The sequence below is a fragment of the Sphaerodactylus townsendi genome, linkage group LG12 (genome assembly GCF_021028975.2).
Source record: "Sphaerodactylus townsendi isolate TG3544 linkage group LG12, MPM_Stown_v2.3, whole genome shotgun sequence".
Lineage (NCBI taxonomy): Eukaryota > Metazoa > Chordata > Lepidosauria > Squamata > Sphaerodactylidae > Sphaerodactylus > Sphaerodactylus townsendi.
In genome coordinates, this window is record NC_059436.1 from 23,680,455 (window position 1) to 23,707,835 (window position 27,381).

The 27,381-nt window shown below is 48.0% G+C and overlaps 1 protein-coding gene across 2 annotated transcripts; it reads left to right on the plus strand.

Moving 5' to 3' along the window:
• The first annotated feature begins 4,719 nt into the window (after nucleotides 1–4,719).
• On the plus strand, nucleotides 4,720–27,186 carry LOC125441428 (5-hydroxytryptamine receptor 3A-like). 2 transcript variants are annotated; one of them, XM_048511981.1, is made up of 10 exons: nucleotides 4,720–4,752; nucleotides 5,237–5,399; nucleotides 12,163–12,329; nucleotides 14,471–14,515; nucleotides 15,587–15,696; nucleotides 17,303–17,472; nucleotides 18,601–18,767; nucleotides 20,021–20,231; nucleotides 21,583–21,816; nucleotides 25,415–27,186. In XM_048511981.1, exons 1-10 carry the CDS (start codon nucleotides 4,750–4,752, stop codon nucleotides 25,702–25,704), a joined length of 1,560 nt encoding a protein of 519 aa, XP_048367938.1. In that variant the 5' UTR covers nucleotides 4,720–4,749; the 3' UTR covers nucleotides 25,705–27,186. The 2 variants fall into 2 exon arrangements, with proteins under 2 accessions (XP_048367938.1, XP_048367939.1); XM_048511982.1 differs by lacking the exon at nucleotides 4,720–4,752 and having other exon boundaries at nucleotides 5,350–5,485.
• The last annotated feature ends 195 nt before the right edge of the window (nucleotides 27,187–27,381 follow it).

Genomic DNA, 27,381 nt, shown 5'->3' on the forward strand with positions numbered 1-27,381 from the left:
GATATAAATCCAAACTCCTCCTCCTCCTCCTCCTCATGATATTCCATAAGGGCAAGAGAAGCACAGCAACATCAGCACATATGTTGTTCCATAAGAGCAACAGAAGCACAGCATGGCCCCTTCCCTTATGCAACTGACTGCCATTTGTCATTTGAGAAAACTCACAATGCCACAATGCCAAGTCATGTGTATGGACCCCATTCTGCATCCCCTCCCCCCAGCTCTGCTTCCATCAACATAAAAACCATCCACATCATACAGCGCAGTTGATTTGAGGTCGAAAGCAACTCCTGGGAAAGCCCCAGAAAATCCCAGCCTTGTATTGTTGAAGGCTTTTACGGCCAGAATCACTAGGGTGTTGTGGGTTGTTCGGGGTTGTATGGCCGTGTTCCAGTGGCATTTTCTCCTGATGTTTCTGAAGATGCCAGCCACAGATGCAGATGAAATGTCAGGAGAAAATGCCACTGGAACACACTGGAACATCCATACAACCCAGAAAACCTGCAACACCCTAGAAATCCCAGCCTCCTGGTAACAAGATGAGGACCCAGAACCCACGCAGAGTAGCTGCTACAAGCATCAGTGGAGTCGCCCTCTTTTCAGGGCCCGCAGTGGTTCCCCCACAAAGGGACGTTCAGCCTCCTCTGGCTTGTCCTTAGTTCTGCTACTCCCCGCTTTTGATTATCGGGATTCAATAAGAGCAAACAGCTCTGGGCCATGTCTCCTCCCCCACAAGGAGGCTTCCCCATCTGCTAACAGAGTCGAGAAATCAAATTAGTGCAGCCATTCCACTCGCTTTCTCCACGATGCCGCTATTGGCAGTCAGGGGTGAGTTCATCAAGGTTTGGCAATAAGTTCAGATCTTGTTTAAGTGACTAAAGGCTGCCATCTGACACAGTTTGCCTCTGCTCTCTGGCCAGTGGCTCCAAGTCCCGCCAGGTACACTACTGGTCCCATTAAGAAGAAGTTCTTGGGAGGAAGAAAGAACTTTAACTGCTGCCAGGTCTGAAAGCAGAGAGCGCCACAGGCAGCATCACAGCAGGAGGAGGAAGAGGAGGAGGAGGAGGAAGAGGAAGAAGAAGAAGAAGAAGAAGAAGAGGAGGAGGAAGAAGAGGAAGAGGAAGAAGAGGAAGAGGAAGAGGAAGAAGAGGAAGAGGAGGAAGAGGAAGAGGAAGAAGAGGAAGAGGAAGAGGAAGAAGAGGAAGAGGAAGAAGAGGAAGAGGAAGAAGAGGAAGAGGAAGAGGAAGAAGAGGAAGAGGAAGAAGAGGAAGAGGAAGAAGAAGAAGAAGAAGAAGAAGAAGAAGAAGAAGAAGAAGAAGAAGAAGAAGAAGAAGAAGAAGAAGAAGAAGAAGAAGAAGAAGAAGAAGAAGAAGAAGAAGAAGAAGAAGAAGAAGAAGAAGAAGAAGAAGAAGAGGAAGAAGAAGAAGAAGAAGAAGAAGAAGAAGAAGAAGAAGAAGAAGAAGAAGAAGAAGAAGAAGAAGAAGAAGGGGAAAAGCAGGTTTTTAAACCCACTTTTCTCAAGTTTCTCAATGGTGTGCTATCGCCTTCCCTTTTTCTCCCCACAGCAAGCAGTTTGTGAGGTCGGTGGGGCTGAGAGAGAGTTCTGAGAGAACGATGACTGGCCCAAGGTCACCCAGCAGGCTTCACGTGGAGGAGCAAGGAATCAAACCCGGTTCCCCAGATTAGAGTCTACCCCTTTTAACCACTTCACCACGAGTCCAACTTGGTTCCCTCCAGGATTACTGGGTGGGCCTCAAATTGTTATGAAAGGCCAGCAGTAAGCTAAAGAACTGAATTCGAAATGTGATGCCACCACTCATTCTTGCCAAACTCCAGGCACAGCCTGAAGATATTTCAGAATTACAATTTATCTCCAGAATCCAGAGCAACCGTGGAGAAAATGGCTGCTTTAAAGAGTGGACTTCATGGTAATATATCCTGCTGAGGTCCCTTCCCCCCCTTAAATCCTTCCCTCCCTGGGCTCACTCCTCCAATCAGCAGCAGCCCATGCACCACTTGCAGACTGAAGCATTTAGGACTTACCAACTGTTGGATAATCTCCTTGTAGAGATTATACCCTTGCATTTCAAGCAGACATGCGTGCGAGCTTTGGCACAAAGAAAAGTCGGAGTCGTTTGTAGTTTTTAATCTAATAAAAGGAGTATTTATTAGTGCGCTCCATCCTGGATAGAAAGGTAGAGAGATAGGTTCACTAATTTTATCTGATCTAGCTGGATGGGGATGGATGCACTCAGCCTTCATCCTCTCTATGCACATGGTGCAGTAGAAGGTTGGAGAGCATGAGCAAGAAGGAGAGAGAGCCAGAAGGAAGGAAGTCCCTGAGAGTATCAGTCTAACATCAAAGAAATAGTACCAGCATGATAGAGTAAAGGTGTCAGTCCCTAGGTCCCTATCTAGCATCTGGCTTACTAGTAGTAAAGCCCCCTCTGTGGTTGAGGCAGGAAACAGCGTAAAAGTCCTTCACTTCCAACACCAACTCTGAAAGGTATTGCTGCCTGATTCTTCACCTAACATAGATCTCCTGGATCCATATCCTGCCCTATCCCAGGCAAAGGCAGAGGTCAGGCTGGCTTCCACGTAGTAAACATATAGAAGAAGAAGAAGAGTTTTGGATTTATATCCCCCCTTTCTCTCCTGCAGGAGACTCAAGGGGGCTTACAATCTCCTTGCCCTTCCCCCCTCACAACAAACACCCTGTGAGGTAGGTGGGGCTGAGAGAGCTCCGAAAAGCTGTGACTAGCCCAAGGTCACCCAGCTGGCATGTGTGGGAGTGTACAGGCTAATCTGAATTCCCCAGATAAGCCTCCACAGCTCAGGCGGCAGAGCTGGGAATCAAACCTGGTTCCTCCAGATTAGATACACGAGCTCTTAACCTCCTTCGCTCTTAACCTCCTATACCACATACAATCAATTTGTAATTCTCACAATTGATAAATAATACACAGTACAATAAGCAGTGTGAACAATTTAAATCAGAACAATAGTTAACATTTACAAATTTACCTGGAAACCCTACGCAAAAGGGAGATGGAGCAGCCAAAACCATTTAAGAGGTTTGGTTTCAGCTTTCTGCTATAATGACCCCCCAGGGCATCTGTCAAATGTTAAACAACAAACTACAATAAACTCAGTGCAAAGGCAAAAAAAAACCCAAGGGCAATTTTTTTAAAAAGAAACCTTGATACATAATTCATCCAAAGCCAATTACTGCCAATTAAAATGAAATGCTTTTGAAATCCTGGGTAAACAGGACAAGCGTCGGCTGGCCTCTAAAAGCCAATCCAGAGGTTGCCGGGTAAATCTGTGCAGCAAAGAACATCCAGCGTCAGGGGGCCTTAAGAGGTAAGACCCCTCACCCCACAGTGCCTTGCAGCCTGGCCACAGAAATGCAACTGCTGGGCTGCCAACAACAGGTCAGGAAGTTCCTGGAGATTTGGGGGTGGAGCCTGAGGAGGGAGGGGCCTGGGGAGGAGGGGAAGGAAATCAATGCGGTATAATACTGGAGATCCCACCTTCCAAAGTGTCCATTTCCTCCAGCTGAACTGATCTCTGTCAGTTGAAATCCCAGGAGATCTCCAGCCACGACCTGGAGGTTGGTCACCCTACATAGCAGCCATTTTCTCCAGGGTACCTGAGCTCTGTAGTCTGGAGATCAGTTGTAATTCCAGGAGATCTCAAGGCCTCACCTGGAGGTTGGCAAGCCTATACTCAGAGCAGCAGGCAAGGCCCAGATGGTGCATGATGGCTGGCTCTTGCCTGTGACCTACAAATCCTGTGTAGCTATGTGTGAGGGTCATAAGAACATAAGAACTAGCCTGCTGGATCAGACCAGAGTCCATCTAGTCCAGCACTCTGCTACTCGCAGTGGCCCACCAGGTGCCTTTGGGAGCTCACATGCAGGAGGTGAAAGCAATGGCCTGCTGCTGCTGCTGCTCCTGAGCACCTGGTCTGCTAAGGCATTTGCAATCTGAGATCAAAGAGGATCAAGATTGGTAGCCATAGATCGACTTCTCCTCCATAAATCTGTCCAAGCCCCTTTTAAAGCTATCCAGGTTAGTGGCCATCACCACCTCCTGTGGCAGCATATTCCAAACACCAATCACACGTTGCGTGAAGAAGTGTTTCCTTTTATTAGTCCTAATTCTTCCCCCCAGCATTTTCAAAGAATGCCCCCTGGTTCTAGAATTGTGAGAAAGAGAGAAAATTTCTCTCTGTCAACATTTTCTACCCCATGCATAATTTTATAGATTTCAATCATATCCCCCCTCAGCCGTCTCCTCTCCAAACTAAAGAGTCCCAAATGCTGCAGCCTCTCCTCATAAGGAAGGTGCTCCAATCCTTCAATCATCCTCATTGCCCTTCTCTTGCTTAATGGATAGTCTTGTAAATCAGGGATCCTCAATCTTTTTGAGCCCGGGCACCTTTGGAATGTTGACATGAAGGCCACACCCACAAAATGGCTGCAACAGCCTACCTTCAGTTACACAGTGATGGTCCTGGTGCCGTTGTAGCGGCTGCTGCCAAAGCAACGTTCTAAAAAATTGCACTTCCAATCAGCAGTCCAGTAGCCAATCAGAAGTCATGCTGAGCTAAAGCCCCACCTGGTCCCACCTATTTTCTAAAAATACTTGGTGGGTGTCAATAAAGGGATGGGCAGGCAGGAGGGCACCCACAGTCACCACATTTGGGGGCCCTGCTGTGAATTGTGAGGAGCAGCCATCTTGGAGTATGGTACTACTTCTCTTGTGCTTCTTTACTGGACCCCAAACCCATTCCTGATCCCATAAAATGTAGCCCAGGCTCCTAATGTCTCCCTCCTAATTGAGGGAGGAAGCAAACACTGTCTGATCCAGTTTGATCACAACACTTGATACCTTAATGCAAAAAATTATCTCTGCCGTGTCCTCCTCAATGTGTCAGGATTGTGTTCCAGGAGACAGCCGTCTCCTGGAGCAACTTCAGGCAGATGGCTCAGCCGTGGCCCCCCCTGCCGGATGGGGAGAGGCAACGAGCCATGCTCCCTGATCATTTTGCATGACATCAGCTTGGGTGGGTGGGTGAATCTCTTGGAATCCTCTCTGCCTGAAACTTGAGGCAGCAGAGAGAGAGAAACTGATTGCAACATTAATTATGCATTTTTGAAAAATCCGGCAGATCAGGGGAAGCAAAGAAGGAAAGGAAGGAAGGAACTTAACTGCCTTTAATTTCTCCACAGAGGCAAGAACGGGGAAAGGGTGTGAGAGGGAACAGCGAGAGTCTTTTCTTTGCATCCGGCTGGTGCGAAGACTCCTGCCCCCTTCCCAAGGCACCCATGGGTCCTTCGGCTCTCCTGCTCTTTCTTCTCTGGCTCCCGCTCGCCTTCGTGCTGCCAAGCAAAGGTAAAGCAACTTGAACAAAACTTTGGCGGAACTGCGTCGGTTGTGCATGTTTTGGATCAAGACCTCTGTGGGTTCAACTGAGAAAGGTGGGTCAATTTCTTCTCACGGCAGCCGGACGCCTGAGGCCGCCAGTGCTATCGTTTTGTACATTGTAAAAATGCTCATGCGTTGATTCCGGGGGAGCCTTGAGAAGTAGCTGTTGGTAGAGCATCTGCTGGATGTGCCAAAGTTCCCAGATTGAATCCTCAGCACCTCCAGCTAAAAGGACAGGTGATTTGAAAGACCCCCACCTAAAACCCCACCCAGAGAGTTGCTGCCAGTCTGAGCAGGCAGTAGTGACTGTGGTGGCCCGACGGTCTGATTCAGTTTATGGCAGCTTCCCGGTGGGTTATGGGGTGTTCTGAAATGGGTTGAGAAAGCTGAGAGGAAGGAACTGGAGTCTGTTAGTGAAGATGAGCCTAGAATTTGCACCCACACACCATGCTGGTGGACGCTGGCTCAAAAGGCTCCAAGTGGATTCCAGACTCGTTCATGACAGGAAGGGCTTTTTGTGGCTAGCAGCTATGTAGAACTCCAGGTCTGGGCACAGTTTTCCTGTGGGGATGAGAGGCAGGGAACAAAACTCAAAGGGAGGGTGTTGCTATTTTTGCTGGGCTTGTGAGTTTCTCTGGGGCAGTTGGCTGGAAACAAGACACTGGTCTGCATGCATTCCTGGTCGGACCTAGCAGGGCTAACAAAGTTCAGTAGGTGGGCACCCAATTCAATAAAGAAGCTAGCAGATCCAGAAGCATTTAATGTTAGAGTTGAGTCCAGTAGCAAATCTGGCACCTGACAAAGGGAGTGTGGACTCTTGAAAGCTCATTCCCTGTAAGCCTAGTTGGTCTGCAAGGTGCCACCTGACTCAAATCTACCTGTTCTACTGCAGGCCAACGCACCTGCCCTCTGAAACAAAGCATTTAATGTGCTCTTCAACGAGGTACATTAAGAGCAGTCACTGATACACTTCGGCGTGAGAATGAGTGATTCTTTTAGCAAAGTCAGATGCACCTCTGAAAATCTGGTAGAAACAAGAAGAATGCTGCACTGGAGAAGGACGAGGTTTTCTACACTGTACCTGTACCAAGGAACATGCTTATCTCTTCAAGCTTCTAGTTTGCTATCATTCAAACCGAGGGAGAAAAAGAGATTGCAGACTTGGAAAAATGACAATTATTTGTAGAAAGAAGGCAATTAATAATAATAATAATAATAATAATAATAATAATAATAATAATAATAATAATAATAATAATAATAATAATAATAATAATAATAATAAAAGGCCAACAACCAGCTAAAGATCTGGCAGCTGTGAAATCTACAATAATAATAATAATAATAAAGATACCCCCAGTTTTTCAATCTGCTTGAGCCCCTGTTGCCTAAACTGCACCAACTTGGAATGAACATTTGTGCCAAGGTTTGGATGACTGAAATTCTTAAACAGCAGCGACTGTGCCAAGAGCAGATGAATTTGTTGATGTTCATACTTCCTGCTCCTGACAGCACAACACGCTGGGCAAACCAACGATCATCTGTTAATTAGGAGTCATTTGGTGTGCTAAGTGGTGGGATCGGAATGTTGAGTCACTGGAAAATCTTGACAGGTGGGCATCTGCTAGGGTTCCGATGCCATGTCAAGGCAAGTCTGAAACTGTGTTTCATTCAGAGGACCCTGCAGGGTTCTATTCCCTCCTAAAGAAAACCATCCCAAACACCAATGTGACCCTCACAGAAAAGAAAGCTGGGGGCCTGCAACTAGAGGTGTACCAGGGGAAAATGGAGCTCAGGGTAACACTTGCTCTGGGTACTCCCTCCACCATCCCAACTTGCCCCCCCCCATGTCCCATTTACCTTAGCTGCCACCAGTGGTCCTGGGCAGCCTGGTGGGGGCAGGCCAGGCCTGGTGGGGCCGGGCCAAGGGGTGCCTGGTGGGCCTGCCGCGGGCCACCAGGTGCCCCCACATGATCTAATGGGGGCCCCCATGTGATCTAATGGAGTGTCCCGGGGTCAATTGACCCCCCAAATCCCTCTGGCAGATACACCACTGCCTACAGCAAGTATGTTCTCCCAGGGATTGGGTGTCCAGTGACACTGTGCACACAGTTCATTCGCTGTGGGTGAGGAAACCCCACAGGCATCGAAGATCCGTTCCCTACCTCCTGCCCACGAGGGCCAAGGAAGGCTGCAAAACAGAGGCCAAAATCCTGACGGGGTACTGGGCCCTCTTAAAGGAATCCATGGTAGGTAGGGATGGGGCAATTTCAATCCTAACCTGGATTTTCCTCATCTAAATATTTACAGTTCCTTTCACTACCCACATCTTTTCAGGGATTCACTTGAATTTTGCATCAGCAGCACCCAAACCTGCTGCATTCTGATTGGTCCATCGAGCTCCATAGCATCTTCTGCGACTAGCAGCAACTGTCCTGGGCCTCGGGTCTTTCCTGGGCCCTGAAATCCTTCAAATGGCGATGCCAGAGGCTGGCCGTGGGAGCATCTGGGGGCAAAATCCACATTCTGCCATTGAGTCACAATCCCTGCAAAACTCAGGATGCAAACGGGTTAAACTAAAATGCACGGGGTGCATAAAGTTGGAACGAGTGACCCGGCCTTTTGTTGAGTGAGGCCACCGGGTCATCTAGCTTGACATGCTCAACCCTAAATGGCTCTTTCAAGTCTCAAGGAGATCAAAGTCTTCCCGCACACCTGCTGCGTGAGATACTGGGGACTGAACGAGAGCTCTTCACTGGGCACAGCCTGTGCTCCCCCACTGAGCCACAAGTCCTCCCCCCCCCCACGTTGGATGTATTCAGAATCTGGGCTCCTCAGCCTGGTAAACTCTGACTTGGTAATTTAGCAAAGTGCACAAGGCTATCGTGTGCGCAGAAAAGCCCATCCAATCTCGGTTTGTGCCAGGAACAAAATTACCCAGAGCCTTTTATCTTTTCAAACTAATGGACTTCATTTATTGAAGGAACTCCATTTCTGGATAGGATGAAGTAAATATAGTTTCCTAATCTAGTTTAATTAAGTAGGCAGGAGGGAGGTGCAGGACCTGTGTTCTGCCCTCGTGGTTGTAAGATGGAGACATGGGGTGTATGTGTGAGTGGAGGTGCGAGGAGACGCAGGAAGGAAGGAAGTTTCCCAGAGACTAGCACTCCACACATCAAAGGGACAGTGGCAGAGCAGTAGAGAAAGGATGATGCCCAGTCCCTTGACCCCTCTGGCTCTCTGGCTCTCTAGCAAAGTCCCCACCCTCCAGTCTGAGGTTAAGAGATAGCACAAAGACCTTCACTTTTGATACCCCCAAGTGCAGTCAGGTGGCCATGTTGTGGCATTCCTAACACCACAGTGGTGCAGGTGGGGCAGTAATGGCTTACAGAACAGGAGCTCAGTAGAAGATCTCAGTGGAAGGGAAGGGACACAAAAGGTAGGTGGTCCTTGAGATAACCCAATTCTGGACCACAAGAAGGAATTGTTCTCAGAAAGAAATGGACCATTCTTTCAGCGCAGGTGAAGTACAGTAGCCCAGCCAGAAATTCTAATGCTAAGCAGTCTTCAAATTCTGAGCAGCCTTCAAGGGCTGCCCCACCTAGAGTACACTGCAGCAATCTATCCAAGATGTGTCCAGAGCATGCCTTTTCAATGACTAAATAAACATTGAGGTTTTCGCATCTAGACTGAATCTTCCTGCCCTTAACAATACAATCGTTTTGGTGTGTTTTACCAGAGTGGTATCTATGTTGCAATTCATGAACTTTTTGCTGGCATCCTGAATTCTGCGTCCCCCACCGTCTTCGACAACAGCGAGCTCCGGCCAGCGTTAATTGCAGGGCAACTTTGCCATCAAAGCGACCTTTTCTCACAAGGCAACTCAGGAGAAGAAAAAGAAAGAGCGAGCCCAGTTTAAGCACCCAATCTGCCGCCTGCAATTTGGCTCCCCGAGCATGACTTCCTAACACTAGGGCCCAATTCACACTTTCCGATGAGGCAGCTAATTGGAATAGATCTGCAGGTACTTGGGGGGAAGCAGCTGTGGAGGCGGCTTGTCAAGCAACCCCTCTGCCTTTTCATACTGACTATAATTCCTCTCAGCGAGCGGGGCTCACGAGCCACAGGCAGCTGGAGGAGGAACACGGGGAAAGAAGAGGAGAGAGAGCAAAACAAATTAGGGGAGTCGGCCGCAAACAGCCTGGCCAAGCAATCTCCCTCCGTCTCTTCCAAATGACCCTTAAAGAGCCAACTGGCAACTGGCGAGGTCTACGGCTGGCTTGCATCTGCCAGGCCTCTCTGAGAGACCATGGCTGTCTCTGGGGACATTTGAGCTGGGTTGCCAACCGTTCTCCCGGAATTGTGACTGATCTTGAGGTGACAGAGATCAGTTCCAAAAAGAAGATCAGAACAGCAAACTCACAGTATAAATAACAATTCAGTGGTGGCGAACCTTTGGCACTCCAGATGTTATGGACTACAATTCCCATCAGCCCCTTCCAGCATGGCCAATTGGCCATGCTGGAAGGAGCTGATGGGAATTGTAGTCCATAACATCTGGAGTGCCAAAGGTTCACCACCATGGATCTATCTGATCAACATCTGCTTAAGAACCTCCAAAGAAGGAGACTCCACCACACTCCAAGGCAGCACTCACCACTGTCAAACAGCCCTGACTTTTTGGAAGTTCTTCCTAATGTTTAGGTGGAATCTCCTTTCCTGTACCTTGAACCCATGACTCCTGGTCCTAATCCCTGGAGCAGCAGAAAACAAGCTTGCTCCATTTTCAACATGACATCCGTTCTGATATTTAACATGGCTATCATATCACCCCTTAAGCTTCTCTTCTCCTGACTAAACACACCTAGCTCACTAAGTCTCTCCTCGTAGGGCATGGATTCCATACCTCTTACCATTTTGGTTGTTCTCCTGTGACCCTAACCAGTCAAGTGTCTACAGCCCCCTGGATTAAAGCAAGAAGAAGAGTTTGGATTTATACCCTGTCTTTCTCCCCTGTAAGGAGACTCAAAGCAAGTTACAAACTCCTTCCTTTCCCTTCCCCTCCCCACAACAGACACCTTGTGAGGCAGGTGGGGCTGAGAGGGTTCAAGGAGAACTGTGACTAGCCCAAGGTCACCCAACAGGCTTTGTGTGGGGGAGCGGGGAATCAAATCCAGTTTTCCAGCTTTTAGTCCACCACCCTTAATTACTACTCCACTCTGGTACTCCTTCCACCTCCTCCACTCCCACGGCTCCTGCATGCAACAGAAGGCAGCGGGCTCTGCAGAGAGAAGAGTTGCACTTTGCATGACTTCACATGCGGCAGGAACACAGAGATTGTTGTTTGTCAGCAAGAGAGGGCCAGCACGGAGGAGCCCACATGTTTGTACTGAGCAGAATGGGGAAGGGGCAGGATCCAGTTCTCCCAAATGAGCTGCTGGGACTGTCTGTGCTGTTCTGATTTGGAGGGTTTCTTTCTGCTTGTGTCATCTTTTTGTAAGGCGGTGGATGGCAGCTATTCACCCTGTGTGGACTGTTTTAGTGTTGCCAACTCTGGATCTCCTGCTATTACAACTGATTCCCCAGAGAAAAGGGTTGCTTTGGAGGGTGGACTCTATGCAGGGGTGTAGCTTCATAAAACAACACCTGTGGCTCACCCTGGGTGCCACCCCTCCCCCCCCACACACACACACAGGGGAAAGCACAGGAGTACAGCCTGTTAAAGTTATGAGGCCTCAACCATGTTGGGGCCTAACTGTATCCATTTTTACAAGACAGAAAATAAATAAATACAAACAAAAAACAAACGAATCCTAACCAATCCAAAGCCTTTATTGGCATTATAAATTACAGAGTTAGTAAAAAGGGGCATTTATCTACTAACTGAGACATTAAAATATTAAAATACATTAAAACAGCGTTGAACATTCACAACATTCACGCACACATAAAATAATTTAGCCGTTACTACTATGTAGGCAATGATTGCGCCTGACCAAATAGTTCCTCAAAAAACTTGCAACATTCTCACAAACAAGATCACAGGAACCGTTGAGTAGAAAATTCATAACAGATGGTAGCCTAACATCGTTTGAGCTCTCTATCAATGGACAGATGTATATAGAGCGTAACGACTCGTACATTGGACATTCCAATAGTACATGTTGAACAGTCTCAACAACGGCCATATTACATTGGCATAACCTGTTCTCATATGGAGTGTTATTGTACCTGCCAAGAGTCATAGCGTTAGGCAGAGCGTTAAAACGAGCCAAAGTGTACGCTCTGCATTGTTTGGGGTTGCACAATATGTACAAATAGTTGGCGCAATGGTCTGATTGGACAATTTCCAAGGCCTGTGGAGAACAGCTTTCCCCCCCCTCCTGCACCATTTCCAGTTTCTCTCTTTCGACTAAAACATTATTTACATGCATCAACAAATCTTTAATGATTCCCAAGGACTGGTTAAAGGTGATCGTTGTACCCCTCTACAAAAAAGGAGACCCCCAGTGTCCCTCTAATTATAGGCCGATCAGCCTTTTATCTATCGTAGGTAAATTGTATGCTAACTATTTACTGAATCCTAACCCTCCTTCTGAACGTTTATATCAGAACCTCCTTTCCCCTCCTCCAAAGGTCAGTTTAGGAAAATATCAAAACGGAGTCCTCTGAGCAAGAGAATTAATGCCAAGAAAACATGCCCAACTATATGACACATTTTGTTTTCCAGCATCTCAAGAAATCACCAATGTAACAACAAGTTCCAACAATGCCACCTTCTACCAGTTGTCCGATTACCTGCTGACCAACTACAAGAAAGGTGTCCGTCCCGTGAAGGACTGGAGGCAGATTACCACTGTGGCTATAGACATCATGGTCAACGCCATCCTCAGCGTGGTATGTTCCTGGGGTCACCTGGGTTTAGCTCTCCTGTTGCTCTGGTTAATTAGGAGTCATTTGGGGGTGAAATCACAAACACATTTGTCAAGATTTGGAAAATGTTTTCAGTCACCAGAGAAATAGTGACTTTTCTAGACTTCCTAGTTGGCAGAATTAAAGAAGTTTGTCACCAACGTTCAGTGAGCACCATAACAGAATCAGAATTTAGCTGACTGTTTTGGAGGGTAGCTCTGTCAGGGTGAAGTAGAAGAACTAGATTTGAGTCCAGGAGTACCTCAGAGACCAAGAAGATTCCAAGGGTATAACCTTTCAAGGGTCAAAGTTCCCTTCATCAGATATCTGATGAAGGGAGTTTGACTCACGGAAGCTTATACTGTAGTGGGGTGTAGTAGTTAACAGTGACAGACTACTGGGTTTGATTCCCTGGTCCTCCACATGAAGGGGGAAGAATTAGGACTAATAAAAGAAAACACTCCTTCATGCAACGTGTGATTGGTGTTTGGAATATGCTGCCACAGGAGGTGGTGATGGCCACTAACCTGGATAGCTTTAAAAAGGGCTTGGACAGATTTATGGAGGAGAAGTCGATCTAAGGCTACCAATCTTGATCCTCCTTGATCTCAGATTGCAAATGCCTTAGCAGACCAGGTGCTCAGGAGCAGCAGCAGCAGCAGCAGAAGGCCACTGCTTTCACCTCCTGCACGTGAGCTCCCAAAGGCACCTGATGGGCCACTGCGAGTAGCAGAGTGCTGGACTAGATGGACTCTGGTCTGATCAAGCAGGCTAGTTCTTATGTTCTTATGAAGCCTTCTGAGTGACCATTTTACAGACAAGCTTGCTGGAAAGCTGGGCTTGGCGGTTTATTTCCTGGGGAGCCAGCCCAGTGGGAAATGTTGAGGTGTTGAGGTTGCTGGGTAATTTTGAACATATGCCTCTATGCAGGGAGTCTGCCCCTTCTCCATCTGGCCCACAGTCTGCCCCTTCTCCATCTGGCCCAATGTTGTCCACCCTTATTGGCAGCAACTCTCCAGACCTTTTGCCATTTTGGTTGCCCTCCTCTGGACCCATTCCAGCTTGTTAATATTCTTCTTGAATCTGGTCACCACAATTCAAGAAGGATATTGACAAGCTGGAACGGGTCCAGAGGAGGGTGACCAAAATGGTAAAAGGTGTGAAATCTACGAGGAGAGACTTGGGGAGCTAACATGTATATCCTGTATTGTATATGCTTTTTAATCTGTTTTTATTATTGTTGTACTGCTGTCTATGCCAATAAAGGCTTGATTCAATTGTATTGTGACTTGGGGAGCTGGGGATGTTTAGTTTGGTGAAGAGAAGGTTAAGAGGTGACTTGATAGCCATGTTTAGATATTTGAAGTGATGTCATGTTGGTGAGGGAGCAAGCTTGTTTTCTGATGCTCCTGAGACTAGGACCAGGAGCAATCGGTTCAAGGTGAAGGAAAGGAGATTCCACTTGAACATCAAGAAAAACTTCCTGACAATCAGGGCTATTCGACAGTGGAATGTGCTACCTTGGAGTGTGGTGGAGTCTCCTTCTTTGGAGGTTTTGAAAGAGAGGCTGGATGGCCATCTGTCAGGAGTGTTTTGATTGTGTGTTCCTGCATGGCAGGGGGATGGACTGGATGGCCCTTGGGGTCTCTTCCAACTTTATGATTCTAATATTCCAAGGCATCATGAATAGAAAGACCTTTCTTGGTCCTGCTGCTCCAGTAGATGTCCATGACAGACATCCATGGCTTTGGGCAGGTAGACCAGGTTGCACACATAAAGCTGCCCCATATTGAGTCAGACCCTTGGTCCATCAAGGCCAGTATTGCTTACTCAGACTGGCAGCCGCTCTCCAGGGTCTCAGGCGGAGATCTGTCATATCACCAACTACCTGATTCTTTTGGGGCAGGGGTGGCAGGGGCTGATGGGAATTGTAGTCCATGAGCATCTGGAGAGCCGCAGGTTGCAGACCTGTTTTAGCTGAAGATGCCAGGGATTGAACCTGGGGCCTTCGGCATGCCAAGCAGCTGCTCTGCCACTGAGCCACGGCCCCTCACTCCCTTCCAATTGAGTGGACAAGCAGGGCAGGTGGCCTCCTGCATCACTAACATCTTCTCTGCTTTGAACAGGATGAAAAAAACCAAGTTCTGACAATCTACATCTGGTACAGACAGGTACGACTGACTGCCCGAGGAACGGCTGGGTCCCCAGCACTTGTGGGTCTTTGTTTGATGCTCTGGGCCCCACATTAGGTGATTCCTCTGCTGCCCCCCCATCTGGAAAAATGTCTGGGCTCTCTATGTCTGCAGGGCTGCAGATGCTGCATGCGTAGTTTGCTGCAGTGCAAGGATTCAACGATCCCATCATTTGCAGACAAAAGTTGGGGTCCAGCAGGACCTTTAAAACGACAAAAAAAATATTCTGGGTATAAGCTTTTGTGTGCATGCACACTTCTTTAAATACCCGTGATTTGCAGTGTGAGATCTGTGACCATCTGCTGTTTGGGACTTCTTTAAACTTTTCCAGGAAAACAAACAAGGGGCGGGGGGGGGGGGGGGCAGGAGGCAGCAGCTACCATGTGCCTGCGCCCAGCTTAAGAATAATTCAGAAAGTTAATGGTCTGGGCTGGGGGAGTGGGGTGGAGGTTGAACTCATGTGTTACAAGGCCTGGATAGGGCATACATGTGACTTGGCTGGGCCAGGCCAGGTTGGGAAAGGGGAGTGGGCCCCTGCAGGGTCACCAGGGCCTGTGTGTGTGTGTGTGTGTGTGTGTGTGTGTGTGTGTGGCTGCCTCAGATCAGCACTGGTGGGTGGATCCCCAGGACAGATCAGGAGTGTGTGTGTGTGTGTGTGTGGGCGGGGGGGGTGTTGCCTCATCTGGTGTACAGGCCTGATAATCCCTCTGAAGAGGTCATATCATGCCTCCGGCTCATTCCGCACATGCAGAATAATGCTCTTTCAAACTGCTTTCAGTGCTCTTTGAAGCTGTGCGGAATAGCAAAATCCACTTGCAAACAGTTGTGAAAGTGGTTTGAAAACGCATTATTTTGCGTGTGAGGAAGGGGCCTCCATGCCACATGTTTGACCCCCTTGTTATAGACAACAGGGGGCAGTTAGGTTTGCACTTGATTGTTTGAAAAACTGGGTGGAAGGGCATAAAAGGGGGCTGGAGGATAGGATATATATATATATATAGTCAACCTGCCCAGAGGCCAGACCCTCTTTCTCCCCTCCCCACGCTGCAGTGTTGGATCGACGAGTTTCTTCAGTGGAACCCGGAGGATTTCGACAACCTCACCCGGATGTCCATTCCCACTGAAGCCATTTGGGTTCCAGATATCCTGATCAATGAATTGTAAGTAGAGTGAAGCTTCCTGGGACCTCCCCATCTCCATGTTCTTTTTTGGGGGGAGGGGGTGTCAACAGTCTGGAGGAAGGCTTGAGGGCTTCTCCCCCCACCCCCGTCCTGCTTCTCCCTCCGTCTCTTTCCACTTGGTATTCTTGCCCATGCTCCCCAGTTGGCTCCAAGTTGGCACTGTTCTCAGTGTACTGTATGATGCAGATGGGGAGAAGGCTGGGCGGTTGGGCTGGTTCCAGTTGTAGAAAAAGATAAACACTCATAATTACCCTTGCTGGCTTGGGCGTGGGATTCAAATATTCCGAGGAAGTCTTTGTCGAGGAGAGAGGAACAATTGCAGGGCAGCTGCAGAACCATCAACCCATACTTGGGAGAGAAAAAAAAGAGAGAGAAGCGGGGAAAGGCAGCTATTGTTACAACCACCCTTCTGCTGCTGCCATAAGGAGAAAGTTCTTGTTGCAGGGAGGAAAACCCCTTTCCAGAATCCTTTTCTGAAGCCAGACCTCACAGTAGGCTCTCTGGAGAGAGTGGCTGCTTCGGAAGAAAGAAAGAAAAATACATCAGGGCTATGAGCTTCAGGGCGAGGGAGAAGGTAAAGAAGATGGAGATGGAGAGGAGAGGAAGATGGTGAAGAAAGCCAATCAAGGGATTGTCCACCCTGTTAGGGAGGAAGTCTGGCTTGTCCTGGAAGCATCACTGCTGGTGTTCAGCAAACATGGGAAGCTACATGAAACTAAAGACATGAGGAGCTTCTGCACACGGGGTTCAAAGATGAGCATACGGGGAAAGTATCCTACAGATAAATGGTTTGTAGAGAAATGAAATATATTATAGGAACTTCTTAGAAAGTGCATTAGAAGCTGCTGTCATTGGTTTGGGGCCCACAAAAGATTTTTGGAGAGCAAAGGGATGGGTATGTGTGATATTTATTTATTCCCCTTCTCACTGCAGATCAGCGCTCCCACTTGGGGGGTCCCTTTCCATGGAATACATCCCCACTCTGAAGCCTATTGTCTCTTATGACTTTCTCTGTGTATGGGTGGTGGTAGTGATGGTTTAAATTTACAGTCCTCATCCCTGTTGACCTTCAAGAGAACTAAAGCTGTCCCTTGCAGACACAGCAGGTGTCTGCCCAACCATAGCCTTCACCCCAGCTCTCTTATTTCAGCTGAGGAGTGGTTCAACAGCCATGGCAACCAATCAGGGGTGGCAGCAGCCATTGGATGAGAGGCCTGTCAGTTGAGTGGAGATGTCTGACTGAAGCAATTGTCCAATGGGAATATGACTTTTTTGTAAGCAGTGAGTGCTTGGGACCATTTTGAAATGCAATTATTATGCCCATGAAAAACGATAGTTTATGAAAAAAAGGCTTTGGCCGCAGAAATGTCAAGAATTAAAATGCAAAATACGGAGGGTCGCAGTTGAGGATTGCAACAAGATGTCAAAAATTTTTGTTCCAAAGTGCTGGGAAGCTTTTGCAAACTTTCAAAAAGTCCTTGCATGTTGAGATTTGGCATTCAGAACTGCCAACTTCCACTAGCAGCTTCTTTGGATGGCAACCTCCATTCAAAATCCTCTCTGAGCGTTTTCTTTTGTCTGGCAGTGTGGATGTGGGTAAGTCCCCCAACATTCCCTACGTCTACATCTTTCACACTGGAGAGGTGCAGAACCTCAAGCCAGTCCAGGTGGTGACCGCCTGCAGCCTGGACATCTACAACTTCCCCTTTGACGTGCAGAACTGTTCCCTCACCTTCACCAGTTGGCTACATAACAGTAGGTGATGGATTGCGTTGTTTTCAGCCTGGGAGGGTCTTGCATGTTAGCCATCATGGAGAAGAGAAGCCAGCTCAGATACCTAAACGGGGAGGGTAAAAATGATCAACTTTCTGGAGTCCATGCCCTACAAAGAGAGGCTTAGGGAGCTGGGTACGTTTAGTCTGGGGCAGTGATGGCGAACCTTTTCGAGACCGAGTGCCCAAATTGCAACCCAAAACCCACGTATTTATCACAAAGTGCCAACACAGCAATTTAACTTGAATACTGAGGTTTTAGTTTAGAAAAAATGGTTGGCTCCGAGGAGTAAGCTTGGTGAAGCAACCGTGCAATGCTTCGAATGGGTGAATCACGACCCTAGAAGGGTTTACTCAGAAGCCAGCCCCATTGCCAGCAACTGAGCTTACTCCCAGGTAAAGGATCGTGCCCAGGCCAGCCTAGGTGTGTGTGTGACGAACTCTGTGCACGCGTGCCCACAGAAAGGGCTCTGAGTGCCACCTCTGGCACCCGTGCCATAGGTTCGCCACCACTGGTCTGGGGAAACTGCTGGAGAAAAGGATCGCTTGATATGATCCTGCCTAGATAGTTTTTGTTGGGTAGTGCAGCAGACTGTAAGAGCAGCAGAGAGCCAGAGTGGTGTAGTGGGTACCGTGTTTCCCCGAAAATAAGACAGTGTCTTATATTAATTTTTGCTCCCAAAGATGTGCTATGTCTTATTTTCAGGGGATGTCTTATTTTTCTGTGTTCTGTTCATCGGGCATGCTTCCAAACAAAAACTTTGCTACGTCTTACTTTTGGGGGATGCCTTATATTTCACACTTCAATAAAACCTCTACTACGTCTTATTTTCAGGGGATGTCTTATATTCGGGGAAACAGGGTAGGAGCAGATGGATCACCAGATAAGAGTCTGCTCTCATGTGGAAGAGTAAGAATCAAACCTGGTTCTCCAGATTAGAGTCTATTGCTCTTAACCACTATACAACACTGTCTGGGGAGAACCAGCAGTGGTGCAAAGATGCCTGTCACCCAATCACGTGGAAATAGGCGTGACGTGAAAAGGGGAGAGATTTCCAGGAGAAGGTGGGTGACATCTTTGCTTCTCTTCTTCCTCTCTATTGTCCCTCAGTCCAAGACATCAATATCTCTCTGTGGCGGTCCCAAGAAGCTGTGAAAACCGACAAGAGAATCTTCAAGAACCAGAGTGAATGGGAACTTCTGTATGTGCTGAGCTATTTCAAGGAGTTTGGAATGGAAGACAACTTCAATGAGAGTTACGCAGAGATGAAGTTCTTTGTAAGGAGCTGTGCTAGACATGCACTTAGTGGGAGGAGCAGGGGGGTTGGGTTGAGGGGGAGGGAGGGAGGGACAGAATTTTTGAGGCAAGGGCAGAGGGTTAGAGGCATCTCCGTTGTGGTGAGGACATTTTAGGGCTGGTGTGGCCACGTGTCGTAACTCTGTGCCCCCAAATTCCCTCAAACAGCCACCTCACTAAATGCAAGTCCAAAGGAAAGTAGATATATTGTCAAAGGCTTTCATGGCCGGAATCACTAGGGTGTTGTGGGTTTCCTGGGTTGTAGGCCATGTTCCAGTAGCATTTTCTGCTGACTTTTCGCCTGTATCTGTGGCTGGCATCTTTTGAAGATGATCCTCTGAAGATGCCAGCCACAGGTGCAAATGAAGCATCAAGAGAAAATGCTACTGGAACATTGCAGCTTTCATACAAACTCCGATAGAGAACCCTGTACAACACCCAAAAGTAGATATACTACTTTTAGGGTCTCTTCTTTCTCAAAACGAGGGCAACACTTTTAATTGATTGGTTGTGGGATTTTTTTTTTTCTGGGCTGTGTGGCTGTGGTCTGGTAGTTTTTGCTCCTGATGTTTTGCCCACCTCTATGGCTGGCATCTTCAGAGGCATGCCAGCCATAGATGCAGGTGAAACATTAGGAGCAAAAACTACCAGACCATGGCCACACGGCCCAGAAAATCCACAATAACCAGTTGATTCTGGTTGTGAAAGCCTTTGACAATAGATCGTACTTTTTTTAGTGATCCAACCATCAGCAGCTGGGGAGTTTTCCATGGGCAAAGATGGGTGCAAAATGCCAGGACTCCAGATCCCACATCTTGTAGAAGCTTCTTTCTGGCAGTGCAGAAAAAGACGCCTCTTTCCATTTTCTGCCCATTCTTGTGGTGCTAAAACGCAAACAGGGAAGTGTCTCACTGGAAGCAGGAAGGCCCCCTTTTAGGGGAGAAAGGGTTAATCCTGCCAGACTGCTGCCCCCCCCCCCCCAGCAAACAAAAGGGATAAATATTTCAGCAGGAAGAGAGAAGTGGACAGCAGTGCCTGTCCCGATGGGATCCATCCTGCCTCCTCCTGCTCAGCCAGGCACCGGGTGCTGTGGAGCTTTTGGCTCATGTCACTTTGGCACAAAGAGCACTAAATGAGCTTTAATGGGTTTGGGGGCCAGCCAGCCAGCCATTAGCCTTTGTCCCAAGCTGGACCTGCCCCAGCCAAAGGCCTCTGTGCATCTTTGTGCCGGCAGGTGGTCATCCGGAGACGCCCGCTCTTCTATGTCGTCAACCTGCTGCTCCCCAGCATCTTCCTCATGGTGATGGACATCGTGGGCTTCTACCTGCCCCCTGACAGTGGGGAGAGGGTCTCCTTCAAGATCACTCTGCTGCTGGGTTATTCGGTCTTCCTGATCATCGTGACTGACACCTTGCCAGCCACTGCCATCGGCACCCCACTGATTGGTAAGAGTGGGAGTGTGCTGGTGAGCTGGCATAAAGGAGTGAGTGGACAAAGAGGCCAAGGAAATAGGTGGCAACATCCTCCTGGGACAATGTAAGAGATGAACACATCATCTCAGCTAGGTCTGTGAGATCAGCCACACCACAAGGGGACTGGGAAGGGAGGGGCATGGCTCAGTGGGACAGCCTCTGTTTGGCATCCAAAAGGTCCCAAGTTCAATCCCCGACATCTCCAGTTAAAGGGGTCCTGCAGTAGATAATTTGAAATACCTCCACCTGAGAGCCTGGAGAGCTGCTGACAGCCTGAGTAGGCAATGCTGCCCTTGATGCACCGAGGGTCTGATTCAGCCTAAGGCAGTTTCATGTGTTCTGGGGAAGGGCTGAGGCTTGGTGGCAGAGCACCTTCTTGGTCAGCCAAAAGTTCTCAGGTCCAATATCAGCCTTGATGGACCAATGGTCAGCAGAAGGCAACTTCGTGTGTGTGTGTGTGAGAGAGAGAGAGAGTGAGACAATTGCTAAGAGGTGTTGATCATGCTTTTGGATGGTGGATGGAGCCAGCACAATCTAGGCCAGTGATGGTGAACCTTTTTGAGACCAAGTGCCCAAACGGCAACCCAAAACCCACTTATTTATCGCAAAGTGCCAACACGGCAATTTAATCTGAATACTGAGGTTTTAGTTTTAAAAAAATGGTTAGCTCCAAGGCGTGCATTACTCAAGAGTAAGCTTGGTGGTAGTTGGTGGCTTTGCTTTGAAGCAACCATGCAACTCTTTGAATGGGTGAATCACGACCGTAGGAGGGTTTACTCAGAAGCAAGCCACATTGCCAGCAACTGAGCTTACTCCCAGGTAAAGGATCGTGCTTTAGTTCTTTGCATGAAAATCAGTGGGGTTTTACAGCGCTTAACAGGGTTACCTATACTGCTTCCCCAAAACTAGGTCTTAGGTTTAATGCTAATAATTGAGCCCAGCGGCCCAGGGCAGCCTAGATGTGGGGGGGGGCAATTTCCCCCCCACATGATGAACTCTGTTTGTGCGTGCCCACAGAGAGGGTTCTGAGTGCCACCTCTGGCACCCGCGCCATAGGTTCGCCATCACTGATCTAGGCACAAGTGGGATGCCATAAAAGCCACCTGAAGGACATTCAAGGTGTGCCAAAGTAGGGCTGAATCCCAACTCAGGGAAGCTCCATCTGGAGAGCTTTAGGAGAGCCCCCCAGACAGGAGCAATTGGGAGTTCTGACCTTTGGTGAGACCTGAAGGAGGGGGACATGGGGAATGAAGAGCAGCATTGCCATATTGTCCCATGTCTTGAGTTAGCTGAGAAAGGGCCATGATTGATTTCCCTCTTCCAGGGGTCTATTTTGTGGTCTGCATGGCCTTGCTGGTCATCAGCTTGACGGAGACCATCCTCATCGTGCGGCTCGTTCACAAGCAGGATCTTCAGCCTCGCGTCCCCAAGTGGGTGAAGCGCTGGGTGCTGGAGCGAGCCGCCCTCCTGCTGTGCATCAGAGACAGGAGTGCCTCCTGCCTTGTTCGTACTCAGAGCTCTGACATCTCCCGGAATGTGGAGAGCAACGGCAGCACAGGTGAGTGACACACGGAAGCCCCAGTCGATGGCAGGGCACACATCCACTTTGTGTTCACTAGTTCCATTTATTATTTTAAATGTTTTAAGCCACCTTTCCACATGACTAGGGTCCATAAAGTGGGAAACAAGAAAAAAGGGCATTACAACATTTGAGAAATCAAAACATAATTAAAATTATGAAATAATTTAATTCGAATGCATTAATAGTGATAGAAGAAAGGCTAGTAACCATTTTTGGGGAATTGGTAGACCAAAATCTTCATCTGCTGGTGGAAGACCAAGAAAGGGAGAGAGAAGAACCTCCCTGCAGAGCGAGTTCCAAGTTTTGGCATCACAGCTGAGAAAGCCCTTTCTCAGACTGCCAGCCTCCTAGGCTCAGACGGCAGCTGCAATAAAAGCAGGGCCTCTGTAAGTTCATAGGGAAGAGGGTGATCATTCAAAGATGTTGGTCCCAGACCAGACAAGTCTTTAAAGGTCAACACAGCATGTCAAATTGAGCCCACAAACCAACTGGAAGCCAGTATAGATCGAATAATACTAGGTCAAGAACAGTGGCGTTCCTACCTAGGGACATGGGGTACCCTTTGTCCCCGGGCGCCCCCCATTTGGTCACGTGGGGGGGCGCCAACATTTCAGGGTCGTTTGTATGTTTTTTACATTTTAAAGTGTTTTTTCACGTTCCGGCCTGCAGGGGGCGCATTTTTAAGGCTAGCGGCACCAAAATTTCGGGGTACCACCCAGAGACTGTCCTGATGATACCACCCAAATTTGGTGATGTTTGGCGGGTACAGCGGGAAGCAAGTTATGGGACTCCCCTGTGGGGTGCCCCATCCCCTACATTGTTTTCAATGGGAGCTAACCTGAGATGGGGCTACCCATTTGAGGGACAATAACTTTAGTCCCTCCTGAACATAACTTCACCAAATCTTGGGTGGCATCACTAAGAATTGTTAACAGATGATGTAACCCTCGAAATTTTTGGGGTCACTAGCTGTAAAAAGTAATACACCCTTGCTACAGGCACCCCAAGTTAAATTTGCCGGGTTCAAGATTCTTTGCCTTTTGCAGTGACTTTGCTACATTGTAGCCAATGGGAAATTTCACAGTGTGTGGGCAGGCTGCACATTTTTTATTTGAGGAATAGAGGCACCAGACTTTCAGGGTGGCTCCAGGAGGGTTATCCTGCTAATTGCAATCCAGGTAATTTGGGAGACTTTTGCTTATGGGGGTTCAATTTTATGGGCCCCCCAAAGGCTTATTTTGTTTCCTTGCTCCTGCACAATACGAAAGCCTGCATGGAGCTGAGTTCTCCCAGAACTCTCTCAACTCCCCACTCCAGAAGCAAAGCTCACCAAGCTTGGATGCTATTACTCAAGGCCTGGCTGGAGCCACCTTGAAAGTCTGGTGCCTCTATCTTTTCAAAAATGTGCAATGCTTATTGACTCAGAAATTCCCCAGAATTTGCCAGGCTCTTTCTCAGCAAAAGTCTCTGTGGTGGGAAAAATTACTTTCCCCACCATAGACTTCAATGGGGCTTATCTGTTGTGCCCAGATGGCTCTGTGGTAAGAGGCGCTCAAACAGGAGGCACTGTGGTAGGAGGATGTTGCTCTGAGTGGGGGCATTTCCTGTAGGGCTGCTGGTGTGAGGTCTCCCTGAAAGAAGGAACCACCAGCCAAATTTAAGCTAAAATGTGTGTGGAAGAGGAAAATGCTGTGGGCACCGAGTTGAAGGTGAACCTGATGCCCACAGCGATCTCAGGCCATCACAGAGCAAACTTTAGCAAAGTTGGCTGGTTCACTTTCAGAAGATTCACACCAGCAGCCCTGCAGAAAACAGAATGCGCCCCGCCCAGAGAAAAACCACCTCACCACAGTGCCTCCTGTTGAAACCTCTACCACAGAGCTGAAGCTGGGCATAACAGAAAGCCTCCATTGAAGTCTATGGTGGGAAAAATAATTTTTCCCACTCACGGAACATGCACACATCATGCAGGCTTGATGGCGGGTGGCAGATTCTGGGGGAATTTCTGAGTGTGTAAGCAGTCGACCACACATTTTTGAAGACAAAGGCGCCAGACTCTCTCAAGGTGGCGTATTCCAAGAGGCCTTGGAAAGTAATAGCATCCAAGCTTCAAGTGAGCTTTGGCTTTTGGCAAGGGTGGGTGGGAGCGCTGAGAAGTTCTGAGAGAACTCTTAACCCAGCAGCAGCTTCATGTGCAGGAGCTGAGGAAACAAAAAATAAGCCTTTGGGGGGCCCATAAAATTGGACAGAAGCAAAGGTCTCTAAAGCTTCCTGGATGCAATTAGCAGGATGCCCTCCCTGGAGCCACCTTGAAAAGATCTGGTGCCCTCTATCTTCAAAAATGTGCAGCTCTGCCTCAGAAATTCCCTCATTAGCTGCAGTGGAGCAAAGTCACTACTCGCAAAACAAAGAATCTTGGGCAGAATTTCTTGGGGTGCTCTGGAAGGGATGTATTTTTACAGCTAGTGATTCACAAAATTTCAGGAGTATCATCTGTTAGCATCCATTCTTATGATGCCACAAGTTTGCCAGTGAAGATTATGTTCAGGGAGGTGACCAAAGTTATTGTCCCTCAAATGGGTAGCCCCCATCTCAGGTTAGCTCCCATTGAAAACAATGGGGATGGGGGCACCCCCCTTTGGGGGGTCCATAACTTTGCTTCCCCTGTACCAAACATCACCAAATTTGGGTGGTATCATCAGGACAGTCTCTGGATGGTACCCTGAAATCATGGTGCAGCTAGCTTTAAATGCGCTCCCTGCAGGCCGAAAAAACACCAAAAATAACCCCAAATGCCCAAATTGGTCATGGTGGGGGAGGGTGGCCGCCCATACGCCAGGCCGGGGGGGGGGCGCCAAACTCAGGTTTTGTCCCCGGGCGCCAGTTTGCCTAGGTACGCCCCTGGTCAAGAAGGACCTTTCTTATTGTCAGGAGCAGCAGTGGCGTAGGAGGTTAAGAGCTCGTGTATCTAATCTGGAGGAACCGGGTTTGATTCCCAGCTCTGCCGCCTGAGCTGTGGAGGCTTAGCTGGGGAATTCAGATTAGCCTGTACACTCCCACACATGCCAGCTGGGTGACCTTGTGCTAGTCACAGCTTCTCGGAGCTCTCTCAGCCCCACCTACCTCACAGGTTGTTTGTTGTGAGGGGGAAGGGCAAGCGGATTGTAAGCCCCTTTGAGTCTCCTGCAGGAGAGAAAGGGGGGATATAAATCCAAACTCTTCCTCCTCCTCCTCCTCCTCCTCCTCCTCCTCCTCCTTCTTCTTCTTCTTCTTCTTGCTAACTAGCTTCAGAGGGAGGGGGAAATCAAAGCAGGGCCTTTCAAGACGACCATATGGATCTGTTCCTATTGGAAGCTTCAAATGGGAGAAGGCGGATGGTTCTTTCCCATCCCAAATCTAACTAATATCATGGAGGGCAGCCTTATCAAGAACTGCTTGTGATGATCACAGTTGGGTACTGAAATCAATTGGTCCTCAGTTCCAGCACCCAGCTGAAGCACAGATCCCAAACTGGGTCACCTACTTGGATTCCAGATTTATTCAGAAGCTGCTCTGTGTTCCTCTACTCCTGCAGCCAAACTGAACCACTACAGCGGTGAAACCATGAGAGACTATGACGGCTCAGGAGACGGGACGGTGCCCCAGGCTCAGGGAGGGGGCCCACACGTGTTTGAAAGCATCCTTCAGGAGATTGCAGCCATCCGCCAGTTCCTGGAGAAACGGGATGAATTCTGCAACATTGCCCGTGAATGGCTGCAGGTAGGCTACATCCTGGACGTGCTGCTTTTCCGGGCCTACCTGATCACAGTTCTCACCTATAGCATAACCCTGGGAACTCTGTGGTCCATCTGGCAGTATGCCTAAGACACCCCCTCCTCTCACCATATAGGCCACCTGCATCTGAGTCTCACACTCCATGAGTCTTTTAGACATGCTCTGACTCCTTGGTATCTATTAAAAAATGAAAGCCCAGGCTTTGAGGTTCTTTGTCTCTTAAGACTCTTAAAACTAGTCCATGTGTATCTGTTTCCATAACCACACTGCCATGTTCACCAAACTGGGCCATGTCCCCCACTCACAGCTGTCCAAATACATGGAAAGGCCTATCATTGCTCCTACATGATGTCTTAAAATATATTTCAGATGCACATCAGTAAAAAAATTGTCAGGAAAAACCTTTAAGGGCAATCTCTGTTTCAGAGCCCCAGACCAGGTGGGCAAAGCAGAGGAAGAGTAAACTTTGAATAAAAGGAGAGGTGGCAGCCAGCTAACCCCCCGTCCTGTCTTTTCTGCCGGGCTCCTTCATTAACAACATTCTACTTTGGACCAGATCCATTCCCACCTCCTCCTCTGAGCCAAGGAGTCCCAGCTTGGTCATATCCTGGCACCGAACCCATTTTGTCCTGTCCGTACCTATTGCAAGGTCACAGTCCTGCAACTGAAATCTCTCCATCTGAGGAAACTGTGCTTCTAGGTACCAGGAAAAGAGGGTTCCTCTGTGCAGACTCAGTGACAGTGGAGAGCTCATATCTACACACTGACACCAACTCTCTGCCTACTAGGTGTTTAGCTTTCTTGAATTTGTCCTTTTGGCCTTTCTGTGGCTCATGTTCCACCAGATCTCTCCCTCTCTTCCTTCCCTGCAAATCTTTCCTTGTTGGGGACAATATTTTTATCAGTCTAGAAACATTTCCCAGCCATTGATTTCCCCAGACTGGATGGTACTGAGAGTGTTTGCCCATTTTTGTAAATAGCATTGTATGCCACCTGCACAGTGGATGGTAACTGGTGCTAATCTCGCCTTTGCACCGTCTTGTTAAGAAAACGGTTTTTCTCTGGATACTCTGCCCCTTGTTGGGCAGTAAACTTGATGCTACTGAAGTTAAACTGAACATCCTGGAATACCATCATGTAGAAGAGTTAAAAGCTGGAAGAGGGGTTTAAAGTTGGTAAGGAATCTGAAGCAGCTACAATACTCAGACCAATTTTTAAGAAAGAAAAATTGATGCACTTGGGAAGAAAATGCTCTTTCAAAGGAGATCAGATGGTATCTTCCATTGGGCCAATTCCTGCTGATGCAGAAATGTACAAGTGTTAGTCCTAATCTTGAGAAAAGTAGTTGCCCTTCAGCTCCATAGAAATTAATGGGAAAAGTTAGTGACAGATAATTCCCATTTGTTTCAGTGAGATTATTAGAAGACTTCTTCCAGATTTGATTTAACTCAAAGCCTCTCTTCTTCTGTTTTTTTCTTTTGCCCTGAAAAGAAATCTATTTATCTGTGATATTTCTATACCCTTGTTTGTTGTACACTCAAAGCTATTAAAAATTATTTATCAGCAACAGAATTCCAGGCACAAACAAGCAATGTGTGCTGTTCCATCTCAAAGAGTTCTGGTTCTGCATTAATTTTGGGGAGTTAAAACAAAGTCACGTATTGAATCTAAAGTGCAGCTTTAGCAAAACACAGATCTTTTCGGTCCCCTGGTCATTACAGTAATCTCTTTCTGTACACATCTGAAAATTAGTTAACCTTTCCATAG

Coding starts and splice junctions, on each gene's coding strand:
- LOC125441428 (XM_048511981.1), top strand. Junction 14,516..15,586: donor TCTACATCTGGTACAGACAG/GTACGACTGACT, acceptor CCCACGCTGCAG/TGTTGGATCGACGAGTTTCT. Junction 15,697..17,302: donor GATATCCTGATCAATGAATT/GTAAGTAGAGTG, acceptor TTTGTCTGGCAG/TGTGGATGTGGGTAAGTCCC.